This window comes from Schistocerca gregaria, chromosome 3 (assembly GCF_023897955.1).
Source record: "Schistocerca gregaria isolate iqSchGreg1 chromosome 3, iqSchGreg1.2, whole genome shotgun sequence".
NCBI lineage: Eukaryota > Metazoa > Arthropoda > Insecta > Orthoptera > Acrididae > Schistocerca > Schistocerca gregaria.
In genome coordinates, this window is record NC_064922.1 from 329229861 (window position 1) to 329257022 (window position 27162).

Here is a 27162-nt window from a genome sequence, read left to right on the forward strand (position 1 = left end):
CTTTCCCCTGTGTTACCTGGGCTATATGAAAGAGAAATCACGTGAAGTAGCATAAAGCTTGAGTCAGAGGTTGTAGCACTGCATGGGTAAAGTGGTTCTGTGGTCGGGTAGTAGCAATCCCTAAACGAGAACAAGTTTGTCAAGGAAAGTGTGCAAGTCGGGTGAGACAGGTCGTGAAGGCACAAGTATTGGCTTTGCCAGGTTGGCGAACCACCCCCTCCACCACCTCTTGAACGAGCAACGGTTAGGCGTTGTGGCCGCAGGTCCACTTGTCCATGGGTAGCGGCGCTGGGCTGACGTGGAAGACGCAGCTTTCGACTTATGGTAATATGAACAAAGGTATTAGAATGTTTCAAATCTCTTCGTTACTAAATTCCAGATGTTGAAATCAGGTGTGAGTCAACTTTGCATTTGTGCCTTCATCAGGCACGCACCATGGGCCTTAAGCTCACGGTTGTATTATTGCTCTGTGCGTAGCAGAAGTTAACTCATTTAGTGTTTTTTAATGTGGTGTTTCTTTCACAGTGACATTTTGGGGGATTTTTTTAAAATTTTTTGCTGTATTTTCTTTGTGTACTTGGTTTACCGCCACGTGGTCGATCAGAGTAACCACCATATTGGTAAAGAGCAATTTCGGTCTGCAAATATACAGTACACGAGTTAAACTCTTGTATCTAATAGAAGTTCAGATTTTAATGCCAGCGGATGGGGTAAAGACTTGCAAAATTTTCCCACCATATGATAGTAAATGTTCTCCCCCCCCCCCCCCCCCCCCCTTCCGCTCAGTAACGTGGTCTTGTTTCGGAACGGAGAATTAAACCAAAATTGGTAGAAATAGTCAGGACTATGCTCTCCCCGCCTACCCTATGAAAATTGAAATATTTAGGCAGACACTTTTCCGTTCTGGTTCTGACCGAGTTCGCTTGTAGTGTCTTTGCTGATCAGGTCCTGCGCGACCTGTAGGGATTAAACGTCATATCAATAGAACGCATGGGTTTAAGTATAGTTGTGTGCCTGCACAAAATTCCACTGAAGCTAGGTCTGCGCTCCCCTCTCCCTTTCAATAATTACCTGGCGAAAGGAAATCATATTAGCTAGAGAGACCAATTATGATGATATATATTCCAACAGATACTCGGCTAGTTATTGAAATGCCTTAGGTATTAAATAAATATCAATTAATCTATAGCCCGACTGATTATTTCTTCCCTTCATCATAAAGAATAGGTGAAAGTTAGTCATAACTTCAGTTGCGTGCTGGGTCTACAAATGAAAGTGAATAAATGCTCTATACTGTATATTAAGCCCTTCATGGGTGCCTCCTGTAGTGGTTCTAAAAATATTGCGTTATCCGTTGCCTTCAAATTTTTACCTTTTGGATAAACCCACCAACTAGAAATTATTAAGCCCCAGCCGGAAGTCGCAGGAGCCAGTGATTTCGTGGACCACATGAATTTGTTAAACCAGGACTACAGAGGGTAACTTGCAACAGTTGTAGGACATGATAAGCGACGGTAATCTTCCTACCAGGTCAAGTTTTACCATTAGCACCGGTAGTAAAGTTGCGTTGCACGTGGTGTACTATTCGGTAAGACAGGTTGTTTTTAACGTTATTTTGCGCCTGGTTAAGCCTGTATTATGGCGTTAAGTATAAATTATCTTACTTTTTCAAGTCAGCAACGGCGTATAGTTTCCCAGTTAAACAACATGTATGTCATATGAAGTTGTCGGAGCAGATATTTTTTCACTGTGAAGATGGTCTATTATCACAACCAGTAGTGAATAAATGTACAGGGTGTTTATAAATGAATATCGCAGTTTTAACGCTTTATAATATTTGTTATGCACTACTAGCCATTAAAATTGCTACACCACGAAGATGACGTGCTACAGAAGCAAAATTTAACCGACAGGAAGAAGATGCTGTGATATGCAAATGATTAGCTTTTCAGAGCATTCACACAAGGTTGGCGCCGGTGGCAACACCTACAACGTGCTGACATGATGAAGTTACCAACCGATTTCTCATACACAAACAGCAGTTGACCGGCGTTGCCTGATGCAACGTTGTTTTGATGCCTCGTGTAAGGAGGAGAAATGCGTACCATCACGTTTCCGACTTTGATAAAGGTCGTATTGTAGCCTATCGCGATTGCGGTTTATCGTATCGCGACATTGCTGCTGTCGTTGGTCGAGATCCAATGGCTGTTAGCAGAATATGGAATCGTTGGGTTCACGAGGGTAACGCAGAACGCCGTGCTGGATTCCAATGGCGTCGTATCACTAACAGTCGAGATGACAGGCATCTTATCCACATGGCTGTAACGCATCGTGCAGCCACGTCTCGATCCCCGAGTCAAGAGAAGGGGACGTTTGCAAGACAACAACCATCTGCAGGAACAGTTCGACGACGTTTGCAGCAGCGTGGACTCTCAGACCATGGCTGCGGTTACCGTTGACGCTCCAGCACAGACAGGAGCGCCTGCGATGGTGTACTCAACGACAAACCTGGGTGCACGAATGGCAAAACGTAATTTTGTCGGATGAATCCAGGTTCATGATGGTCGCATCCGTGTTTGCCGACATCGCGGTGAACGCACATTGGAAGCGTGTATTCGTCATCGCCATACTGGCGTATCACCCTGCGTGATGGTATGGGGCGCCATTGGTTACACGTCTCGGTCACCTCTCGTTCGCATTGACGGCACTATGAACAGTGGACGTTACCTTTCAGATGTGTTACGACCCGTGGCTCTACCGTTCATTCGATCCCTGCGAAACCCTACATTTCAGCAGGATAATGCACGACCGCATGTTGCAGGTCCTGTACGGTCCTTTTTGGATACAGCAAATGTTCGACTGCTGCCCTGGCCAGCATGTTCTCCAGATCTGTCACCAATTGAAAACGTCTGGTCCATGGTGGCCGATCAACTGGCTCGTCACAATACGCCAGTCACTACTCTTTATGAACTGTGGTATCGTGTTAAAGCTGTATGGTTTTGGTTCTTGGTAAAACTGTTTGAGTTGCTCTTTCATTTGACATATCATTTATAACTGTAAATTTAATTTAATATATACTACAAAGCGTTAAAACCCTGGCATTCGTTTATAAACACCCTGTATAGTAAGCCAGCACAGTGTATATCTTGGATCTCACCAAGCGTGTCGATGCTATTGACAGTTGCCTGAAATTTTTTTATCTGTTTATAAGGTCACTTACTAATTGAATCTCTACTGCTTCCTTGATAAAAATATCACGTCGGCCTTTTTGCTTAACGCAGGTAGCATAAGAAACAGGATTGGTCGTGTTCTAGGAAATACGGCATGAAGTGTTTATTTCGACTACAATCTAAGTTTAGTAACCTTTTAGGGTTGTTACGATATTGCAGTATCTGTATTGTTAAGAAGAAAGATGCAATGTTCTTTCGGGCATGCATGCATGTGATATGTATTCATGTATTCGTAACTGGGAATACGAACAGCCATCAGCTATATAGGGGAACGACGGGGCAAAGAAAACTTGTACCTGACCGGGACTCGAAACCTGATTTCTCTCAGTATCATGTAAAGCACGAAATCCAGGCTCGAGTCTCGGTTTGGCACAATTTTTCACTGTCGTCATTCTCTCATACAGCTGATGGTTGTTCATATTCGCAACTGCGAATACAGTTCGTGTACTCTTAGGATTGGTTTGTTTAGGGGTGGTATCACATGAAGATGTGGCACCTCACACGTCACTCAGACCACCAGGGCGGTGGAGAACTGGTGTATAGCGCTCAAGCGTTACACACGCTTAAAACAGCGGAGCAAATCTGATATTGCAGAACTTGGTCTCCAGCTGTTGGTACAATGTTATTATGGAAGTTGCAGAGGTGAAAATAGCAGAGGACCTTATAAACAGAGTCGGAGGTTTTTCCTTGAATTTTGCTTGGAATGCTGTGTTCTCTCTGGCGGAACGGCAAAGGAAGGGACTATACTTACTCGTTGGTAGTTATTACTGACTATCGATGACATCTGGTGTTGATCATCTTTCGTTCTGTAGTGGCGTTAAATGTTTACGGTGTGTGTGCATGTGCATGCGTCTTTCTCTGCGTGTATGTGTGTGTGTGTTGTTTTTCATCATATGCCATATTATGATTCTCGGTCGGCTTAGGGCGGCCTATCGAGGGATTGAATTTCCGAAGATTGCTCTCTCGATGAGTTTGTGCCTTGAAAATCACTTGATGTTCACCTGTCGAAAGATTAATGGTTGTAACAGACATAAAGCGTCTGCATTCCCGATGAATCCGGCCGACGATAGACATCGGCAGAGCGTACAGACGTCAGACGATAATTAGTGAAGCTCAGTTCAGTTTGTTTGCTTTGCCCACATCGACCGAAATTCATACACACGAAATATGGAGTGTCAGAAACTGATAAGTTTAGTCCAAGAAACGGTGAGTTTGTGGCAACCTACGGATGGAAATATCGCAATCGACATTCAGTTCGGAATCTGTGGACTAAAATCACAGACCAATTGGAAACCAAAAGTAGGCAAAATATTTACGCGAAATAATTTATTCGTGTGAGACGAGTGGCGTATCTTATGCTCATAGTTGCTGTAGTGGATCTTTTTAGCGTTGTGGTAAGTTAACAATAGCTGTTTACAAATTATTAATACTGCTTACTGGCGTTTTTATGCCAGTAGGGTGCTGAACCTGCTATGTGAACTGGTTTGCAAATGTAGTGTACGGTATGCATTTCCACTCTTCAGTGCTTTAGGTGTGCAGAGTGACTTTTGCTAAACTTTACGCTTGTCTTTCACACGTTTAGTGAATGATAGTCACTGAAGGCTAACTGACGCATGCCTGCAGAAATTTAAATAAATACAGCGAGACAGTGTTTTTAATCTTGCTTTTCGAAGTGACCACGAGTTATCTCGAGTGTGTAAAAGGACGTTTATCACGTCATATAATATATTAGTAAAAATTGTCCGGTAACTGATAACAGAATTTACAGTATCCCTTTAAGTGAGTGTTCATCGGAGGTGAGGGTATCATCTGGAGTGCCCCAGGGAAGTGTGGTAGGTCTGATGTTGTTTTCTATCTACATAAATGAACTTTTGGATATGGCGGATATTAATGTGCGGCTGTTTGCTGATGATGCTGTGGTGTACGGGAAGGTGTCATCGTTGAGTGACTGTAGGAGGATACAAGATGACTTGGACAGGATTTGTGACTGGTGTAATGAATGGCAGCTAACTCTAAATACAGATCAATGTAAATTAATGCAGATGAATAGGAAAAAGAATCCCGTAATCTTTGAATACTCAATTAGTAGTGTAGCGTTTGGCACAGTCACGTCGATTAAATATTTGGACGTAACATTGCATAGCGATATGAAGTGGGACAAGCATGTAATGGCAGTTGTGGGGAAGACGGATGGTCGTCTTCGGGTCATTGGTAGGGTTTTGGGAAGATGTGGTTCATCTGTAAATGAGACCGCTTATAAAACACTAATACGACCTACTCTTGAGTACTGCTCGAGAGTTTGGGATCCCTATCAGTTCGGATTGAGGGAGGACATAGAAACAATTCAGAGTCGGGCTGCTAGATTTGTTACTGGTAGGTTTGATCATCACGGTATAGTGCGGTATATAAGGACGTATGACACTCACCTTGATGGCTTCGCCGGGAAAGAAGATCAAATTATTGCGCTGCAGGAAAAGGCGGACAAGCTGCTGCATTGGGGCCGTAGATCCGGCTGGCAGAACCCTCAGCAAGTTGCCCTCGAGGTGCAGCTGGCGGAGTTTGCGCAGCGGGCGGAAGGTGGCTTCGTAGACGGCGTCGATGCCGCACTCGGACACGTCCAGCACCTCCAGGCTGCTGGCGCCCACCAGCGGCTCGCCCGGATGGACCGTGAGCACGTTCCTCCGCAGCGACAGGTAGTGCAGTCGCCGGTTCCGCACGAAAACGAAGGGCGGCACCGACGACAGGTGGTTGCGCTCCAGGCTCACCGACCACAAGTCCGGCAGCTGGTCGAAGGCGTTGGTCGTTATGGACGCCAGGCCCACCCCGTTCATGTGCATAACCTGCAGGCGTTAATACAAAGTGTGCAATTATTCCGCAGATCTGTCTTTCCTACTAAATACTTTTGTTGGAAACTTCCTGCCGGGCGGCCACTGTGTCCGAGCGATTTTAGGCGCTTCAGTTCGCAACCGTGCGCCTGCTACGGTCGCAATTTGGAATCCTGCCTCGGAAATGGCTGTGTGTGATGTCCTTAGGTTATTTAGGTACAAGTGGTTCTAAGTCTAGGGGACTGATGACCTCAGATGTTAAGTCCCATAGTGCTTAGAGCCATTTGAACTATTTTGAAACTTCCTGCCAGGTTATGTATTGGACGGGGACTCCAAACCGGAATCTTCCGTGCTGCAGGTGATGCCCTTAACTAATGAGCTATCCGGGCACATCTCACGACTCATCTTCACATCTTCAGTTCTAGCAGCAACTGTCTCTTACTTTCCAAACTTGATACGAGCTCTCCATCACAGTTGCTGGAAAGGCGTTCTTCGAGGAAATTTGGGAAAGTAGGAAAGTAGGATGAGGAGAAAATTCCCCAGTAGCAGAGATGAGAAATTGTATGCGATCTATAGCAGAAGTGAGGTGAGTTGGAGTACGACGACTGTCTAGAAATCCATTAATATCATAAAAGTAGATGCGTGTGTGTGTGTCGCAGGTTCGAATCCTGCCTCGGGCATGGATGTGTGTGATATCCTTAGGTTAGTTAGGTTTACGTAGTTCTAAGTGCTAGGGGACTGGTGACCTCAGATGTTAAGTCCCATAGTGCTCAGAGCCATTTGAACCATTGTGTGTGTGTATGTGTGTGTGTGTGTGTGTGTGTGTGTGTGTGTGTGTGTGTGTGTGTGTGTATGTTCCGCATCTTCTTCTAAACTACTGGGTCGATTTCAACCAAACTTGGTACACATGTACCTTACTGTCAGGCAACGAGCGTTGTGGTGCTAAGAACCACCATAATGCAGGAGATATGAGGTCATAAAAACTGCTGCATCGTGCATGAAGTTGAAATTTATTACTTATGTGCCTACTAAATGTATTCACAATAATTTTGCAAATAGTATCCACATATGCCGCTAAATACACCTGAAAAATTATATTGTGCTACGACACATTGTGCAGGGGCTATGACGTCATAAACACTGATGCGTGAAACAATGCCGCATCAAGCATTTTATTCTTTACCATTAATATAGCCATGCAGTCGAGTCAACTTAAGAAATCCTTGACACCTGACAGCTCTTTTTACAGCTATCCACTGCCAAGCATAAACGCTATAGGCGAAAAAAATAGTAGTATATAGAATTATGAACAGGCGTTGCCATAGGAATATTTGCTAAATCACGTTGTTGACACGCGCAGCAACTATGTCCAGCGTACAAAAACTGCTCCGGATATTGTATTTACACATTTTTAATGCGTATTTCTTTGTACCACTGTTTCATGATTTCAAAGGTATTTCACAGATACATGGAAGAGATTTCTTTTTTTTGATGTTACACTACAAACATAGTTCATCTTTTTCGTTTGTAATGAAACTGGAAAAATGAATACCCTGGCAATTGGAGATTCGTCAGCTAGTAATATATATTCTCTAACGCACTGTTTGAGTATCTCTTCCCAATAGTCAGAATGAGAGACTGACTCATACTAATGTGGATTTCTTCAAGGGAAATCTTCACTCTAAGACAGATTTCAGAACAAACGGCAGAATTTATTATTGGCATGCATCATGTCTTCATTGGCCACAAAACAACATTTGACAGTATTAACACTGCAACTATAATGTTAAGTTGCTTTGGTTTGAACTACGAACCCCTTAAAATTTGTTAAGACTTGTGAGAATGACAGTGAACGACACACAGTAGCACAATAATGGGAGGAATATTGACCGATCCATTAGATAGACGAGATGGTGGTTAAACGTAGTAGGCTGGTATCAGACTGTCGTTTCATTCTGATTTTCATTAATTATTCGTCGATCATGTGAAACATTTTTTCTCGATTAATTTAAACTTTGATATCAAAACGGATGATACAGATGATTGCAAAGGTCAAGCCAACCCTCTGCAAAATAAATCTAATTAACTGTGAGTATTTCGTTTGCATTCGCATATAGTACTGGGCTGGAGAATTTGGTGGAGTTTCGGGTGCTATCCGAAGAACGGCAGGTTGCTAGCCAGGGGCCGGGTAAGTGCTGCCAAGGGACATCTTAAGCTGAGACCTGATGACCACCGCCGCACGGGGCAGGATGATGCCCTGGAGTGCCTGGTCACATAGGCTGGCGGTCAACAGGCCAGTGCTGTTCTGTGTAATGTACCACGGTGGCGCAGCCCGTTGGCGTTTTGGAGAAACTGAGGGGAAGGCTGGCGGATGGGCGTCATCAAATGGCCCACCAATGAGAAATCTGGGACTGTATAAGACATTTGCGTTTCTTTATGTGGTGCCTAATGAAGCTAAACCGGTACTACACGGTGCTTGCTGATCGTAAAAGAATGGTGTGAGGGTGGTTAGAAGGACACATAGAACATTATTTGGCTCAGGGGAGCCTAAAAATCGTGGTTGACGATGGAATGTCGGCCATGCTTTGTAAAGAGCGAATGTGCCCACATTCTTTCGACAGGTTCCGGGGTTTGTTGACCCGAGCACTGCAGAAGCAGCAGGGAGGACGTTGATTGGTCGGTGATTAAAGAGAATAGCTTGGGTGTGGGATCGGACACCGTTTTTCAAGAAAAGCAGGCGTGGATGCTGCTCACATTGGCTAGTTCAGAAACTTCTGCCACGAGCGGGAGGTTGTTCATAAATTAAGACTTTGCCAACTTAAAAATTTACTCATTTCTTAAGGGTATTAACTTTCCGTTTCCATAATGTGACAGCTTTTCATTTCACACGTAAATCTGTGGTGAGCAATGTGCATCTCGAGAGGGTTCAGTCGATGCAGACTTGAGTGGCAGTCATTCATAGGAGCATACCTTTCGTTAACCTGGTGGATTCCACCAAGATATCTTTCGGTTAGGCAGTCTTCTGATATGAAACTTCCTGGCAGATTAAAACTGTGTGCCCGACCGAGACTCGAACTCGGGACCTTTGCCTTTCGCGGGCAGGTGCTCTACCAACTGAGCTACCGAAGCACGACTCACGCCCGGTACTCACAGCTTTACTTCTGCCAGTACCCCGTCTCCTACCTTCCAATCTTTACAGAAGCTGTCCTGCGAGACATGCAGAAATAGCACTCCTGAAAGAAAGGATATTGTGGAGACATGGCTTAGCCACAGCCTGGGGGATGTTTCCAGAATGAGATTTTCACTCTGCAGCGGAGTGTGCGCTGATATGAAACTTCCTGGCAGATTAAAACTGTGTGCCCGACCGAGACTTGAACTCGGGACCTTTGCCTTCTGATAGCTTCAGATAAGTTATGTATTCATTAATTTGCATATTATATGATTTATTTACGTTTGAAATCTGATGAGTTCTTCGAGTACAGTTTTAGCTGTTTTTGAGCCATTGGAACTTCACATATGCAGAATAATGAAAAAAAATGTTCAGAGCTTTTTAAATGATCAATTGAGCATTGAATAACTAGTCGGAAGATTAATTATGCATTGTTCAGAAGAAAGTAGAGAGATTTTAATAACGATTTTGAGTAAATTAGTTGAGTGAGAAATGTAATTTAATTTTCTAGAGCATTTTTATGTAATCCATGTTTCATTTCAGCCCTTTTTTTCATTTGGCTCATGCTTGTGTGTGTGTGTCTGGTCCACTTGTTCTGATTAGCATTGATTCAGCGTTGCAATTTTGGAAGGGTGTCCTGAAGTGGGATGTGTTTGGGAGGTAGTGTTGATAGTGTGTCAGTTGTAGCAGTGGGGTGAACATCAGTATTGTTCATAATAAACGAGTAAACCCAAGTTGGAAATTAAAGTAGCGGAAAAGTAAATATGCCTCAGTATCGAAGATTGAAGGGAGGGCTCATGTAAGAAGGGCTAGCAGATATCTATGAGGAGTTGAAAGATAATGCAAGAGAAATGGATAACACTCTGTACAATATCAGGGGTACACAGTGCAGTCTGATAGGACATTGAGCACCATGCAGTCAGTCCATGCCAGAGGTTTGTTCGATCTGCAGAAGAGATGGGCACCTTCCTGGGTTTCCAAACAATACACTTGCTCGAATATACCACAGAGGAAATATGCAGTTGTCGGTAACGGAGGACACGACAGACAGAGCAAAGGGAGAAGACACAAGTGGTTGAATATAACGTAAGTCAAACGTTAGCAAAATATTTTCTCAGAACAATGTAATGGTGACATGTAACTTGAAACTCGTGGTGCCTTAGTGATTTCTGACAGGTGCTAAGTGGCAAGGCCCCTGTTAAGTCTGGAGGAGATCAGGAGCCATAACTCACTGTTTTCTTACTTTACTTTCTTCGTGATACTTTCCAAAGATTTCAGTGTCCCAATAGAAGGATGCATCCTGTTGACTATTAGTTACTTGATTTCTGAGTTGTGTATCTGTAAAATTCAATTTCGCCTTCAGAAGGACGTCCACAGCCCCTTTCATCTTTCCAATTTTCATTAAGAATGTGAACCACTTAGAAACATCGCGAGGAGAAAAGGTAAAGCAAATGAAGGCTGTGATCCTACACACTGTATAGTTAGTAGTAAATCTGATAAAGAAGGATGGCGTGAATTAGTTAGCAGTCAAAACGGATCTTATGCAAATGGTCATGGGACCACTGATAAACAGGAAACTAGATGCTTAAGTGTATAATGTGTCGATGTGAGTGAACAAGTAGACCCCCATGAGTCAGAAAGTGGAGACAAAATCGAAAAGAACAGAGTAGGTGGAAGCATAAAAGAGATTGAGGTGGTATCTCAGAATGCATGTGCAGATGTGTCCTCCGCAATTTCAAACGTGGAATTTGTATTAGAACCAATATTATCACACATCAGGATGAAAGAAAGAGGGGGAGGGGGTGGGGGCAGAACATGAGAAAGGAAGCAAAATAGAGAAAAATAACGTTGGCTGGACGAAAGGCCATCAGACGAGAGGACTGTTGAGGAGGCAGGACGAACGTTTAGTGAATGTAGGACTCCAATTGGAATGAATTCTACAGATACAACATCAAATTAGGGAGGCAGAGTATTCAGAGGTTGCATGATAAAGCTGTGTGGAAGAGATAGAGACGTGGATACAGGAGGCAGGGGAGAGACTAAGTCAAAGGTTTGGTGAAATTGAACGGCTCTCGTGTGAAGCTAGAGAGCAACTGAAGGTTAGCAATCAAGAAATGATAGATCAAGAAGTCAGGGTGAGCATTATACATCCAAACAAAAATTCCATATCTTTGGAGATAATGGTAGAGGATTAGATCCAAAGTCGTCGATTGACCAGTTTGATCAATCCTTCCCTTTTATTTGGCCAGTAAGGCAACATTTGGATTTCTTGAACGACTTTCTCGATATCGATGCAGCAACAAAAAAACAGAAATGCAATCACTAATATCATGCTGCACATCATACGAGGAGTTTAGGGGCACGTTTCTGACCTGTTGCCGGCCGCGGTGGCCGAGCGGTTCTAGACGCTTCAGTACGGCACCGCGCGACTGCTACGGTCGCAGGTTCGAATCCTGCCTCGGGCATGGATGTGTGTAGTGTCCTTAGTTTAGGTAGGTTTAAGTAGTTCTAAGTTTTAGGGGACTGATGACCTTACATGTTAAGTCCCAAAGTGCTCAGAGCCATTTGAACCATTTTTGACCTGTTATTGGCCCAGAGAGAAGCAGGAAAAACTCATATAAGGAATAATTGTGAAACACAGTTAAAAATAACCCAGATTCTGTAATGCAGTGAACATTCTGCCAGAAACTGTACCTAAAAATCAGTTCCTCACTACCTCCTTTTTTCCTTCTGATATTATACGAGCAGGACGAATAGAGTGGACTAGAGTGTTTTTGGAGAGGTGCGAACCTTAAGTTCTTTTGCTGTATAAGTTGACGTGCCAGAGTTCGGGATAATGGGTGTAGATATAGGTGACCAAAAGACGTATATAAGTCCACTTGAGTTTTCCTTTGTGAGCTGAGAATGTTAGTAAATATGATGTTATGGCAGTGACTTTGTATATTTGCTTTCTTTCTATTTCTCTGTTCTTGGGGACTTATTTTTCTTCTGTCTCCTTAGTTGTAAGTTATTTGTGCTCAGTTGGGGATTTCTGCTTGGAGCGAGTATTTTGAATCTTAGATAAGGGTGCGTTGGATAGTTGTGCGCTCATCTTTTCCTCTAAGGAAGGATAATGAACTTTGTCGTGCAGTACCATTCTCTTCCCGATTGTTTTTGAATTATGCATGGTGGAATGGCGTTCCAAGGATTTAAATAGTTTATGCGCTGAAGCGCTAAAAACTGGTACAAGCATACGTATTCAAATACAAACATATGTAAACAAGCAGAATAAGGCTCTGCGGTCGGCAACACCTATATAAGACAAGTATCTCGACAGCAAACCAACACCGACAACGATAGTTAGGATCTACATGCCAATGTTGCAAATTGAAGATGAAGAAATAGAGAAAGTGTATGAGGATGTTGAATGGGTTATTCAGTACGTAAAGGGAGATGAAAATCTAATAGTCAAGGGGGACTAGAATGCGGTTGTGGGGAACAGAGTAGAAGAAAAGGTTACAGAAGTGTAGGGGCTTGGTACCAGGAATGAGAGAGGAACAAAACTAATTGTATTCAGCAATAAATTTCACCTACGAATAGCGAATACTCCGTTCAAGAATCACAAGAGAATAAGGTATACTTGGAAAAGCTCAGGAAGTATAGGAAGATTTACATTTGATTATATCATTTTCAGGCAGAGATTCCGAAATCATATTGGATTGCAAGGAGTACCCAGGGGCAGATAAAGACTCAGATCACAATTTAGTAGTGACGAAGGTAGGCTGGAGTTCAAGAGATACGTTAGGAAGAACCAATGAGCAAAGAAGTGGAATGCGGAAGTACTAAGGAATGAAGAGATGCACTAGAAATTTCTGGGGAAATAAGGAATAGCTCTGTAGGAACTACAGTTGAAGTGGAATAGACAGTTCCAAAAAAGGCAAACATAGAAGTTGGAAAGAAAAACGTAGGGACAGAGAAGGTAACTACGAAGAAGCCATAGGTAACAGGAGAAATACTTCAGTTGATCGATGATGAAAGTACAAAAACGTTCAGGGAAATTCAGAAATACAGAAATACGAATCCCTTAGGAATGAAATACACTGCAGGGAAGCTAAGACGAAATGGCTGCGTGAAAAATCGGAAAATCAATGTTTGTCGGAAGCACTGACTAAACGAACAGAAAAGTTAAAACAAACTTCAGTGAGTTTGAAAGCAAGGGTGGTAACATTACGAGTGCAACGGGGAAACCATTGTTAAATGCAGAGGAGAGAGCAGACAGATGGAAAGAGTACATTGAGGGGGAACCCTTGTCTGATGATGTGATAGAAGAAGAAACAGAAGTCGATGTAGAAGAGATAGGGGATCCAGTAAGACACCCACAATGTAAAAGAGCTTTGGACGTCTGAAGATCTAATAAGGCAGAAGGGATAGATTACATTCCATCAGAATTTCTGAAATTATCAAATGGCAACAAGACGTTGGTGTGTAGAATGTGTGAGTCTACCGATATACCATGTGACTTTCGAAATAACATCATCCACTCAGTTACGAACATGGAAAGAGACGACAAATGCGAGAATCTTTGCAAAATAAGTTTAACAGTTCATGCATCCATGTTGGTGACAAGAATAATATACAGAAGAATGTAAAACAAAAGTGAGGATCTGTTAAATGATCATCTGTTTGGCTTTAGGAAAGTTAAAGGCTTCAGAGAGGCAAGACTTACCTTGCGGTTGATAATAGAACCAAGACTGAAGAAAAATAAAGACACATTCATACGAATTGTCGACCTGGAAAAAGGCATTCGACAATGTCAAATGATGCAAAATGTTCGAAATTGTGAGAAAAATGGGGGAAAACTACAGGAAAAGACGGGTAAAGCCAAGAGGGAACAACAAGACTGGAAGACCAAGAACGAAGTGCTCGGATTAAAAGGGGTATAAGTCAGGAATGTTGCCTTTCACTTATATTGCTCAATCTATACATTGAAAAGCAATGACGGAAATAAAAGAAAGGTTCAAGAGAGGAATTGCAATTCAAGTTGGATGATACCAATGATAAGTTTCACTGATGACGTTGCTATCATCAGTGAAAGTGAAGACGAATTATAGAATCTGCTGAATAGAATGAACAGTCTAATGAGTACAGAATATGGACTGAGAGCAAATCGAAGAAAGACGAAAGCAATGAGAAGTAGGAGAAACGAGAACAACTAGCCGGTCGCTGTGGCCGAGCGGTTCTAGGCACTTCAGTCCGGAACCGCGCTGCTGCTATGGTCGCAGGCTCGAATCCTGCCTCGGGCACGGATGTGTGTGATGTCCTTAGTTTAGCTAGGTTTAAGTAGTTCTAAGTATAGGGGACTGATGATCTCAGATGTTAAGTCCCATAGTGCTTAGAGCCATTTGAACCATTTTTGAGAACAACTAGAAACTTACAATCAGGACTGATGGGCACGAAGTAGGTGAAGTTAAGAAATTCTGCTACCTAGGCAGCAAAATAACTTGCAAATTTATTACTTTCTTCTACAATCTGGACTTTAATAAAAAATAACAAAGGCAATGTTAATCAGAACACAAGGAGGAGTTGTGATCTAAATGACAATAGATTTATTCATCCTTAACGTCACAAGAGAAAAAGTGTGACTAAAGAAAGGACACACAAGCATTTTCATTTGACAAACGCTTTCACTAATATGGGGTCTATGGTGGACAAAATGATCTGGTGGAGATCGACACACGACGCTAACCAGAACACTGATCGCTATATCTAATTTCATACACGTGAATTTTGGGGTTTGGCGCAAAAACTGCCCCACAATCAAGCATCTATACTATTCCAAAGACAAAAATATGGTTCGAAAGATCAGGGTGCTGAGAGGCATGCACTGGTGCCCTACGCCGTAGCAGCGAATTATTTACCCTTTTGCTGGTCAGGGCCGCACACTATGATGCGTTCGGCGACTGAAATCGTGGACGGCAGCAATCTGTTATTAATGGCGCGCGTCCGAAAAATGCAAGTACGCGGTCTCGTGTTCGGCTAATTTGGAATGCAGGTACTTCCCCGTGAGCCTCTGAAACCCCGGTGGATTCCAGTGTGCAGATGGACCCGTTTGCTGGTCTGCCAAACCAATTTGACTCCGCCCCACGAGTATGCGTGACGGAATATGTCAAATGTTTAGACGGCCGACTCAAGACAAATAAGTAGACCCACACATTACTTTATGTGTGCGTGATGCTAGAAGCAGTACCTCTGATGGTTCAGAAGGTGAATGGCACAGGCTCTAAGTGGCACACTAGCAAAGGGCACAAGTCTCACCGTTTAGGTAGAGACCTGTAGTTCTTTACTAGCGAAGCCCCAGTACAAGAGCGCCCACTTCTCTTTCTCTCCACTTTCCTCGTCAGCTCGGTAGCCAAGCACATTTACGTCTTAGACTTCTCCCACCTTAGCACAATAGTTTGTGCTGAAGCGCGGCATTCGAAGCTGGAAGGGTGCCCCTAGCTCTGCGTACACCGATTTGACTAATCGGAGAGATTAAAGTTAATTGGGAGAAAAGGAAAAAAAGATCCAGCTTTGTGACCTCTTTTCCAAGCGTTTACACTGTGTCTTTTGCTGACGACATGACTAGGATGGAACCACAGCCTTCCATAAAAATATCGTAATCTCCCCTGTTGCGTCCATTTCGAAATTTCCAAAGAACGGTCATACACTTGCTGAAAGCCTCGTGCCTTCACAAATATGAGTCTGGACGTCTGGGCACCAGTAACTGTCTGTCCCACGGAAATCTGCAGAACGCTCACAGTAGTCTCGTCGGCTTCCTGCCTAACAAGGCTTCGTTGCCAGTCCACAATGCGCTGCACATTGCAGTGGCTACTTCTCAGCGCTATTCAGCCTACCTGGACACAACCGGCGACCGACAGGAGCCAACCAAACTTGTATGCACAATGAGACCGCGGAACTCTGCCGTCCGGAAATGTTTTCTCCCAGGTTCTGCAGAAAAACGCGGTCCCCTCAGCCCACAGTTGCCGTACGCTTTTACTGCAGTCTTTTAAACCGGCGCCCTATTCCTCTGAATGCAGGTAAAGCTTACCGCTATTGCTTCACCACAGCACCCAAGCAAGAGCTTTAACTAGTGCCCACCATTTCATCATGGTGTAGGAAGTCAGATCGTAATAAAGATCATCTTCCCTAAGAACATTAAGTGGCATGACACCAAATCAAAAGTGGGCGTGCCCTGCAATCTCTCGAGCTGATGGTGGACTGAGCAAGGAGGACATAAGACCAGACTAACACTGGTCAAGAGACGTCTTCCAGTATCAAACACAGCGCTTAATTTGGGGAAGAAATATGTGAGAATGTATGTTTGGAGCACAGCATTGTATGGCAGTGAATCTTGCACTGTAGGAAAACCATAACAGAAGAGATCCAAAGCATTTGAGATGTGGTGCTACAGATGAATGTCGAAAATTAGGTAGTCTGATAAGATAAGGAATGAGGAGGTTCTCCGCAGGATAGGGGAGGAACGGAATATGTAGAAAAAACTTACAAGAGGGAGAGACAGGATGGTAGGGCACTTATTGTGACATCAGAGAATAGCTTCCATGGTATTAGAGGAAGCTGTAGAACGGTAGAACAGTATAGAAAGACAAAGATTAGAATACATCCAGCAAATAATTGAGGATGAAGATTGCAAGTGCTTCCCAGAGATGAGTAGGTTGGCACGGGAGAGGAATTCGTGGCGGGCCGCATCAGTTCTGTGAGAAGACTGAAAACTAAAAATTCTACTGGTGACGTGTTCGCAACATTAGCAGGGGCACTCAGCTCCACGGTGGGAGGTGGTCAGAATGTTTTGGCCCAACGGTCCAAGTACACTGCACATGTAAAGTAAATCTCATATACTAGGGTACCACATGTTTTGTCTGGGATTTACAAAAAATATGGATTCCATCTCTCGGTTCTTAACAGGGTTACAAGGAGGTTTCCTTAGTTGTAAGGCAAACGCCGGAACTGGAGATCCCGTCGCTAATGTTCCCAATCGGGACTCTCTCTGTTCCCCTAGTAGCTCGTCTGGTATTCGTCTGAAAAGTCCCTGGGTCTACCATGGGTCTTTACACGAACGACCTGATCAATCGAAACAATGACAAAAGTTTAAAACAACCGGTTAAATATTTTGTTGAATGATTTGTGTAAAATAAAATAGGTTAGAGAACCATTTGACACACCTTTCAGTGGCGCTCAGAGTCATGTAAAGCAGCCGAGAAACTCATACGTTAGTGACATGAGACCACTGAATGAAAGTACATCCATAAAATATCCTCTAGTACTCTTTATGATTCTCAGATTTTAAGTTAAACATTGAACTTTTAATTCCAAATCGGCACCTGATTTCTATACACGATTTCTAACACCATTCAAAGACACATTAAACGTTTGTCTAATCTGTCCTGTTTCTTATCTTGAAATAAAGTATTTGACAAAAAAATTTGCCTTGTTTTTGAAATTTTTTATTTTCATGTTTTCTTCAGAATGCATTAAACATAATACATTGAAACATCAATCGGTATTCCTCTATTATTAAGAGTATATACGAGTGGTTATAACTAAAGTTTACCTACTTGAGAGTCTACCCCATGAAAAGCGACTGATCGTAGGACAATGAAATTTGGTGGAGATATTTGTGAGGAACTGCGGGAGAGAAATAACGAATAAACCGTTGAAAGAAACACGTTTTAATTTCCACATGAGGTAGCAAGTTTTGTTAAATGCGTACCATGTTTACATTCCAGGTTACAAGCATTGCTCATTGTGACGACCATCTGCATCCACGAGCCGGAAACCGCTCTAGATGTCGCTCTACTGCCACCTGAAACAGCTCAGGTGTACGTTGGCTACCCCACTCGCTATCGTCATCTTCAACCTAAAACGCGTGTTAGTGTCCCGTTGGTAAACCCCGTCCTTGAGGTAAGCCCATTGCCAGAAATCTCACTGTTCAAATCTGGTGATGTTTGTGATCGTGCAGTTTCGAACGACGGATCAATACTTCGATTTTCTCCAGATGTGTTGCGGAGTAACCGAGTGATCTCACGAGCGATGTGATATGGAGTTAATCGTGCATCAAAACAGTCGAGTCCAAAGCAGGGATCGCATGTTGGCGATGCAGAAGACAGTAATGTGCACCGCCCACGCTGCCCGTCCTCGACTTCGCGGGCCGAGAACCTCAAAGAAAAATTGACCAGCCATGAACTGTGCGAGGAGCCACAACACACACTGACGCGTTAACTATGCAGGGGATTTCATAAACGTTTATTGGCGGTGACTATCGCCAAATGCGGCGATTGTTAGTGTTCGCTGCCATAGTGAGCTTACGTATGCTTCGTCACTCCACAAAATGTTCGAAGGCCACAGGTCGTCAACTTCAGTCCTTGGAAGAAACTTAAGAGCAAAGTCTACTCGAATGTTTGCGCCAAGTGGTAAACAGCTGTTACGACACAGATTTTTGGACAACATGGTTGTGGAGAGAAGCAGTGGTTAGTATGATTAATATTTAAAAAAATGGTTCAAATGGCTCTGAGCACTATGGGACTCAACTGCTGTGGTCATTAGTCCCCTAGAACTTAGAACTACTTAAACCTAACTAACCTAAGGACATCACACACATCCATGCCCGAGGCAGGATTCGAACCTGCGACCGTACCAGTCGCACGGTTCCGGACTGCGCGCCTAGAACCGCGAGACCACCGCGGCCGGCCTATGATTTATCGATAATTCAAGAACAGTCTTAATCGTCTTTATTTTTCTTATAATACCGCCAACCGGTTTCAACCCGACGTAGGGGACATCTTTGGGCGTTTACACCATTGGTCGACTGCTGGTTGTGTCACTCCTATAGTTTCCTGCCGTTATGTAGACAGGAGTGACACCACCAGCAGTCGAGCAATGGTGTAAACGCCCAGAAGATGACCCCTACGTCGGGTTGAAACCGGTTGGCGGTATTATAACAAAAATAAATGCGATTAAGAGTTTTCTTGAATTATCATCACGACACAGCTCGTGCACTGCTGGGCGATCGCAAATACCATCCAGCATTCTCGGTCGTGGTAATAGTAGTAACTCGTTCAATAATTTGTAGCGCAACTGGGCGTCGGCTTATCCCAGGAGCAATTCCCAAATTGCCAGTTAATTTGAACTTCCCAATTATGTTCTTCAACTCCGGTGCGGGAAGAGGAGGTTTCCGTACTCCTTTAATGCATGCCTACTCACGAAAAGCAGCATCACTATAACTGTTGTTTTGACAAAACGGCTTTACGAGTGGAGCCCTGCTCACCTCGCCGAGACCCATGTGGAGTGCCCGTAACTGTAAGGCACAGTGATGCTTGAGTTTCAACCCTATGTCGCAGTACCTGTACCGGCGCTTAACAGCAAGTCATGAGACTGCATTACGAACAATGCAAATCCTGCAGAGCACAGTCCGGACCTCATTCCTATGACGATGCGTGTCCATACAGTAAGTAAACACCATACGGTAAATAGTTACAATGACTCAAGTAGCGGAAGTTTAATTATAGCCGCCCTGTAGATAAAGATCATGATGATGTTTGGTTTGCGGGGCGCTTAACTGCACGGTCCGTGTAGATAAAGAGAAGTAGAGAAGTTTCCGTTTATGTTGTCATTTGATATTTTTTGACACTTTGCTCTGCCTCACCTAAGTTGACTGCCACAGTTATCATATCCCGAGCGATCAGAATGAAAAGAGCTCGCCCCAGCTAGCGGGTGACATAATAGGGATTCTCCCCAATATCAGACCGTGTGGAAGACCTGGAGTCCGACCCTGCTTGCAGGGAGCCACTGACTTGTGTGGATCCTCGGCAATCGCGCCACTGATAAATAAAATATTTAGGGTTTTGAAAATAAACAAACAGAGATATTCTGAAATCAGTACGGAAAAGGGTAGTATTAACAGAAGGCAGCCTCCACTGAGATAAAACATTCACAGAACAGCAGAAAGAGCACTGACATATAGCTACACAAGCTTAACTTGAAAAAGTTTGAAGGGAGAATACGGAACCAAGAAAACAAAGTTCCGGCAAAAGAAAGAGAAGAAAAAGAGTGGTGGCAGCACACTTCACTGCTCTCCCGTAGTATCGCGAAAAACTCACGACGGACAAATGACCGAAACGGGGATAGAATCCGAGCGTCATTACCTGACTGTGTCCGAAGTAACGAACGGTTAAGCTTCACAGCAGCATGGCGCAGCGTTAACTACGTTGTAAGTAGGATGTTTAGGTTTTTTTATTGGCAACGCCAATGCCACGTAGCGCTCTGTAAGAAAATCACTGGCTGTGCTGTGTGCAGTCTGTGGCTGGTTTGCATTGTTGTCTGCCATTGTAGTGTCGGGCAGCGGCAGCTGGATGCTAACAGCGCGTAGCTTCGCGCAGTTGGAGGTGAGCCACCAGCGGTGGTGGACGTGGGGAGAGAGATGGCGGAGTTTGGAAATTTGTAAGAATTGGTGTCATGAACTGATATATATATTATGACTATAAAGGTAAATACATTGTTTGTTCTCTATTAAAATCTTTCATTTGCTAACTGTGCCTATCAGTAGTTAGTGACTTCCGTAGTTTGAATCTTTTAGTTAGCTGGCAGTAGTGGCGCTCGCTGTATTGCAGTAGTTCGAGTAACGAAGATTTTTGTGAGGTAAGTGATTTGTGAAACATATAGGTTAATGTTAGTCAGGGTCATTCTCTTGTAGGGATTATTGAAAGTCAGATTGCGTTGCGCTAAAAACTATTGTGTGTCAGTTTAAGCACAGTCGTGTATAATTTTTCTAAGGGGACGTTTCAACGTACAAGACTCGGTCGCCGACGAGACGCTAGCTGGTGGCCATATCAAGAAGCAGAGATGGGCAAACTCGTTCTTCCTTGGGATCTAGTTCACTGGTGATGGCACTTTTTTGGGAATTGTTCATTTTTACTCGTTCACCGTTCATTTGTGGATGGTATATGGTTCTAATGAAAATTTTAAAATTAATAGCATAGGTAACTGAAGGATGGAAGGCGCCAAGAGGGGGCACTTGCCTCCCCCCTGGAGTACAGAGTTTTTATTCATAACAGAATCCTCACACACTTGTAACTTCTGTGATTCTGCAAAACCTCTCGTTTAGCAAAGGTAGCGTTATGTGGCTGATAGCAGTGAAATAATATAAGGTGGCACACGAAAAACCGGCCCCGAGTACAGACGTCTCGCCAATTACGCACAATTTGTTGACCGCTACGAGCAGACTAGATAAACATGTAATAATTAGGCAGTAAAGAAATAACACAAAAACTAATGCAAACAACAACCTCGAAACAATAGCTTACGATTTGTGGGCGACAGCGAGCAGTCTAGTACTCGGGCCGATTTCTCGTGCGCCACCGTGTACCACAGAAGTAATATTGTGGAAGTTATCATATCCTCTTCACAAAACATGAGACCCGACACTCGATTATGGTGCGCGGGCTTCATTCGGTTACGAGTCGTTCTGACTTCCATAATAACGTACATGCCGGTTTACCTTGGGTGCCGTGCCGACTTCCTTTTGCATGTGTAATAACAAAAAATTTTGCCTTTTGGTAAGTATGTCTTCTGCTGTTTACCGAAATAGCGAAGTACACTGATATACTCTTTTGTTACCTGGAAAGATGTATGCATACATGCAACGTAATTTTTATGTAATTTACGTCATTATAAAATGCATTTTAACTACCGGTCGCGGACGCTTAATAGAGTACGAAAATAAGCGTAAGTTCGGAATTCAAGAAAGGCTTGAAACAGGTGCAGAACCGGCGTGCGCAGCGAACTATACGGACAACTCGATACTGAACTACGAGCAATCGGCAATGGAATGACGAGTGGCCATGTGGAGAAGGACGAGTCCGGCCGAGGCAGACAAAGGCCTAGATAGACGGGAACGGGACCGAGGCTGGAACGAGACCGAGCGACGTGCCTTTGCGGGAACGAGACCGACAGTTTCCCGCTCCCAGGAACTACAAGTAGAAAGCCGCGACCAAAGTGAACTATGAAAGATCGTTAGAATTCGTTGCTTGCACCGTCCGTTCATCATGGTGAACAGTTCCTTTAGACCTGTTAGATCGGGAACGACCCATCTCAACCAAGGAGCTGTTGCGGAATGTCCCGGAGAGGCGGTGCCCAGGGGTTTTATTAGCTGATCGGCACCTCACGCCAATGTGCCTAGGGCTGAAAAAAGTAGTTCTGGTGGTCAAACGGACAGCTGTCTCCTCCTGGGCCACAGTAATCGCTTCTTTCTTGCCCCGGAGTTTCCTAACCTGGTGAATTCTCGTAAAATGGAACGACGGTGTATTCTCTATTCGTGCGCACCTCCAAGAGCAAAAGGCACTCCGTTTAAAATCGAATCGTTTTAGCGGCCACAGCCATATTGAATAAGTTTCTAATTCCTCTCGAAATGACTGTAGCCGAAAGCTGCTCACAGATTTTGATTCCTCTGCATGTAGGAAACTGCTATTATGAGGTTTCGTTTCCTTTCTGTAATTAGTCTATTTAGATGCTTTAATTCACTGTTGCCTTTTTGATATAAGTCGAAATAAAATAGATGCTAAAGTATAGATAGGGCAGTCGTTTATTCTTCATGAAAACGTTCCTAATATGTATCATGCCCTCATATTCATTAACTACTTCTCTACTCACCCTTTGTTTTCGGCCTTGCGCAGCGGTCAAAGGCTCGTCAGAGCATGTGGCGTTGGTGATGAAGTGTAACAAGTTCATTTACATAGGTAGCTGCGTCTGTTCGTAAAATACTTCAATATTACTTCAGTCCACTAATTCAGTTTTTCTTAGTTGACCTGATTATAAAAGCTTCCCCCCCCCCCCCAAAAAAAAAAAAACAAGACCTGACGCTGGCCAATTTGGTACCCTATTTGTCCTCTTTCCGATCTTCCTTTATCTATGAGAACTGATACAAAATCCCACCGCGCAGTGGTTAGCACTCGGGAGGACGACGGCTCAAATCCGCTTACGGCCGCCCTGATTTAGGTTTGCCGTGATTTACCTAAATCGCTTCAGGGAAATGCCGGGATGGTTCTTTCGAAAGGGCACCACCGACTTTCTTTCCTGTACTTCCCTAATTCGATGGGACTGATGACGTCGCACTTGGGTCTCCTCCTCCAAACACCTGAACCAAGTCAACCAACCCCACCCAACCCTAATCCCATGGTACTGATGACGTCGCTGTTTTGTCCCCTGCCCCAAACCAATCAACCGACCACACAAAACTCCAGACACGCGTGAGCTTCGTGAAGTACCTACCTTAACACGCTCCAAGCCCTCTAGGTGGACGGCGTATAATTTGTGGATCCTGCTGCGAGCGAAGTCGACCTCGTCGACGGAGGAGTCCAGTTGGAAGGGGGGGTGCGGGCGGCGGTCGCTGTCCCAGACGACGAGGCAGTGGGCGCGCATGCGCGGCGTCCAGCGGCTGAGCCGCAGGCAGCGGCACGGCAGGTGGCACGCCTCCTCGGGCCGCACCGTCGTCGTCGAGGGCGTCGTGGGCCGCCAGTAGGAGAGAGCCTCCGCCCCCGCCAACGCCGCCGCCAGCGCCACCACGGACAGCGCCGCCGCCAGCGCACGCATCGCGCCGCGGGGCTTCCCCTTCGCCTCCAGGCGAACTCCCTTCGCCGGCAGCTGGAAACCATTCGAAGCGAATTTAGTGAGAACGTTTCCGCAACAACTGTAGCGTATCGTTTCAATGTCTGACCTATGACGTCATCAAAATGGCTACCGGTAAATCGTACGAGGGGCGTTTGAAAAGTCCGTGCAAACTGGCACCACCGGCCGGTATCGAGGTCATGTTAAGTTACTAGCATCTTTGCAAAGAGTGCACACCAAGGTCAGCCATATAGGTCTATTTCTTTGTGTTTGGCATTCGTGTGAATCAAGGAAGTCGAGTGACTGCGAAAAAATGGAATTTCCTGTGGTGATTAAACATAACTTTATGAACGACCAAATGCCTCAGGAGACTAAAGAGCAGCTTGACAAATACACTACTGCCCATTAAAATTGCTACACCAAGAAGAAATGCAGATGATAAACGGGTACTCATTGGACAAATATATTATACTAGAACTGACGTTTGATTGCATTTTCAAGCAATTTGGGAGCATAGATCCTGAGAAATCAGTGCCCAGAACATCCACCTCTGGCCGTAGTAACGGCCTTGATACGCCTGGGCATTGAGTCAAACAGAGCTTGAATGGCGTGTACAGTTACAGCTGCCCATGCAGCTTCCACACGATACCACAATTCATTAAGAGTAGTGACTGGCGTATTGTAACGAGCCAGTTGCTCGGCCACCATTGACCAGACTTTTCGATTGGTGAGAGATCTGGAGAATGTGCTGGCCAGGGCAGCAATCTAACGTTTTCTGTATCCAGGAAGGCCCTTACAGAACCTGCAACATGCGGTCGTGCATTATCCTGCTAAAACGTAGGGTTCCGCAGGGATTGAATGAAGGGTAGAGCCACGGGTCGTAACACATCTGAAATGTAACGTCCAGTGTTTTAGTGCCCTCAATGCGAACAAGAGGTGACTGAGACATGTAACCAATGGCACCCCATACCATCACGCCGGGTGATACGCCAGTATGGCGATGATGAATACACGCTTCCAATGTGCGTTCACCGCGATGTCGCCAAACACGGAAGCCACCATCATGATACTGTAATCAGAACCAGGATTCATCCGAAAAAATGACGTTTTGCCATTCGTGCACCCAGGTTCGTCGTTGAGTACACCATGGCAGGCGCTCCTGTCTGTGATGCAGCGTCAAGCGTAACTGCAGCCATGGTCTCCGAGCTGACAGTCCATGCTGCAAACGTCGTCGAACTGTTCGTGCAGATGGTTGTTGTGTTGCCAACGTCCCCATGTGTTGGCTCAGGGATTGAGACGTGGCTGCATGATGCGTTACAGCCTTGCGTATAAGATGCCTGTCATCTCGACTGCTAGTGATACGAGACCGTTGGGATACAGCACGGCGTTCCGTATTACCCTCCTGAACCCACCGATCCCATTTTCTGCTAACAGTCGTTGGATCTCGGCCAACGAGAGCATTAATGTCGCAATACAATTAACTGCAATCGCGATAGGCTACAATCCGACCTTTATCAAAGTCGGAAACGTGATGGTACGTATTTCTGCTCCTTACACGAGGCATCACAACGTTTTACCAGGCAACGCCGGATAACTCCTGTTTGTGTATGAGAAATCGCTTGGAAACTTTCCTCACGTCAGTACATTGTAGGCGTCTTCACCGGTGGCAACCTTGTGTGAATGCTCTGAAAAACTAATCATTTGCATATCACAGCATTTCTTCCTGTCGGTTAAATTTCGCGTCTGTAGTACGTCATCTTCGTGGCGAAGCAATTTTAATGGCCAGTAGTGTATTACAGAGACTCTGCAGCTTCGATTAAAACAGTTTATAAGTGGTTTCAAAAATTTCTGCGAGGCCATATGGCCACAAGTGATGCTGAACGTTCTGGACGCCCTGTGGAGGTTACGACTCCAGAAATCATTGGTAGTAGGATGTTTAGGTTTTTTTATTGGTAACGCCAACGCCACGTGGAGCTCTGTAAGAAAATCACTGGCTGTGCTGTGTGCAGTCTGTGGCTGGTTTGCATTGTTGTCTGCCATTGTAGTGTTGGGCAGCGGCAGCTGGATGTTAACAGCGCGTAGCGTTGCGCAGTTGGAGGTGAGCCGCCAGTAGTGGTGGACGTGGGGAGAGAGATGGCGGAGTTTTGTAATTTGTAAGACTGGATGTCATGAACTGCTATATATATTATGACTATTAAGGTAAATACATTGTTTGTTCTCTATCAAAATCTTTCATTTGCTAACTATGCCTTTCAGTAGTTAGTGCCTTCAGTAGTTTGAATCTTTTATTTAGCTGGCAGTAGTGGCGCTGGCTGTATTGCAGTAGTTCGAGTAACCAAGATGTTTCTGAGGTAAGCGATTTGTGAAACGTATAGGTTAATGTTAGTCAGGGCCATTTTTTGTAGAGATTTTTGAAAGTCAGATTGCGTTGCGCTAAAAATATTGTGTGTCAGTTTAAGCACAGTCTTGCACAATTTTTCTAAGGGGACGTTTCATATGGCGACTCTTAGCCGAGGATACCTCACTGGAATCTTCTGATTTTTTTCTTGTAGTTTGTGTAATTGGTGTAGATTTTGTTTATTTGCTAGCGCGTAATTGTAGAGAGAATCTCCTTTGTAGTTGTAGTCTTGCACTGTTGTGCAGTAAAACAGTTGTGGCATGCATGTAGATTTGCACCAAGTATTTCGCAGCTGCGCTTGCAATTAACTAGATATTATTTGCTATGTTAATGTGTTCTGTTATTTTTGCTCTTCAAATTGCGTTTTTCTGTGTTGTCATGTGAAATATTGTGACAATAATGGCGTGTGAAAAACGTAATACTAGGCTCAAAAGTAAACTGAGAAATGACAGTGAAGACGAAAGCAGTATGTTAGCGCCACCATGTAATGAATTAACTAATGTTCAAAGTAGTGATTTGATAATAGTGCATAGGGAAAAGGAGCGGGCTGCAAATAATAGTGTAGGCAGTGAAACAATTAGTGAACAGGGAAGCATTATCGATCGATCGGTCGGCAACAGCTCGCCTCAGGAATCCGAAATGACAGGACACAATTTTGCAAATACTGTACATTCAGGATTTGCGTCCTCACCGTATGCTCAAATAAGTCAAGACACATTTTCTGCTTGTCAAAATGTGAATGTTGCCGGTGATAATGCACTGCCGAAAAGCGTAGAGGAACAGATTCCAGACACTAATACATTATTATTGCAATTAATGCAACAAATGAAACAAAATCAGAGACAAACACAGCAACAGTTAGACACAACGGAACAAAATCTTCAAAAGTTAGACACAATGGAACAA

General features: G+C 44.2%; 1 protein-coding gene across 1 annotated transcript in view; it reads right to left on the reverse strand.

The window, feature by feature from the left end:
• The window catches only part of LOC126353793 (carboxypeptidase N subunit 2-like), a 110357-nt gene that overhangs the window by 23073 nt on the left and 60122 nt on the right, over nt 1-27162 (reverse strand). Inside the window, exons 2-3 of the mRNA XM_050002885.1 lie at nt 23523-23894; nt 5657-6070 (exon numbers count right to left, since the gene is read on the reverse strand). Of these exons, the coding sequence (XP_049858842.1) occupies nt 5657-6070; nt 23523-23843 (735 nt within the window). The 5' untranslated portion in view covers nt 23844-23894. The remainder of the gene's footprint in view (nt 1-5656; nt 6071-23522; nt 23895-27162) is intronic.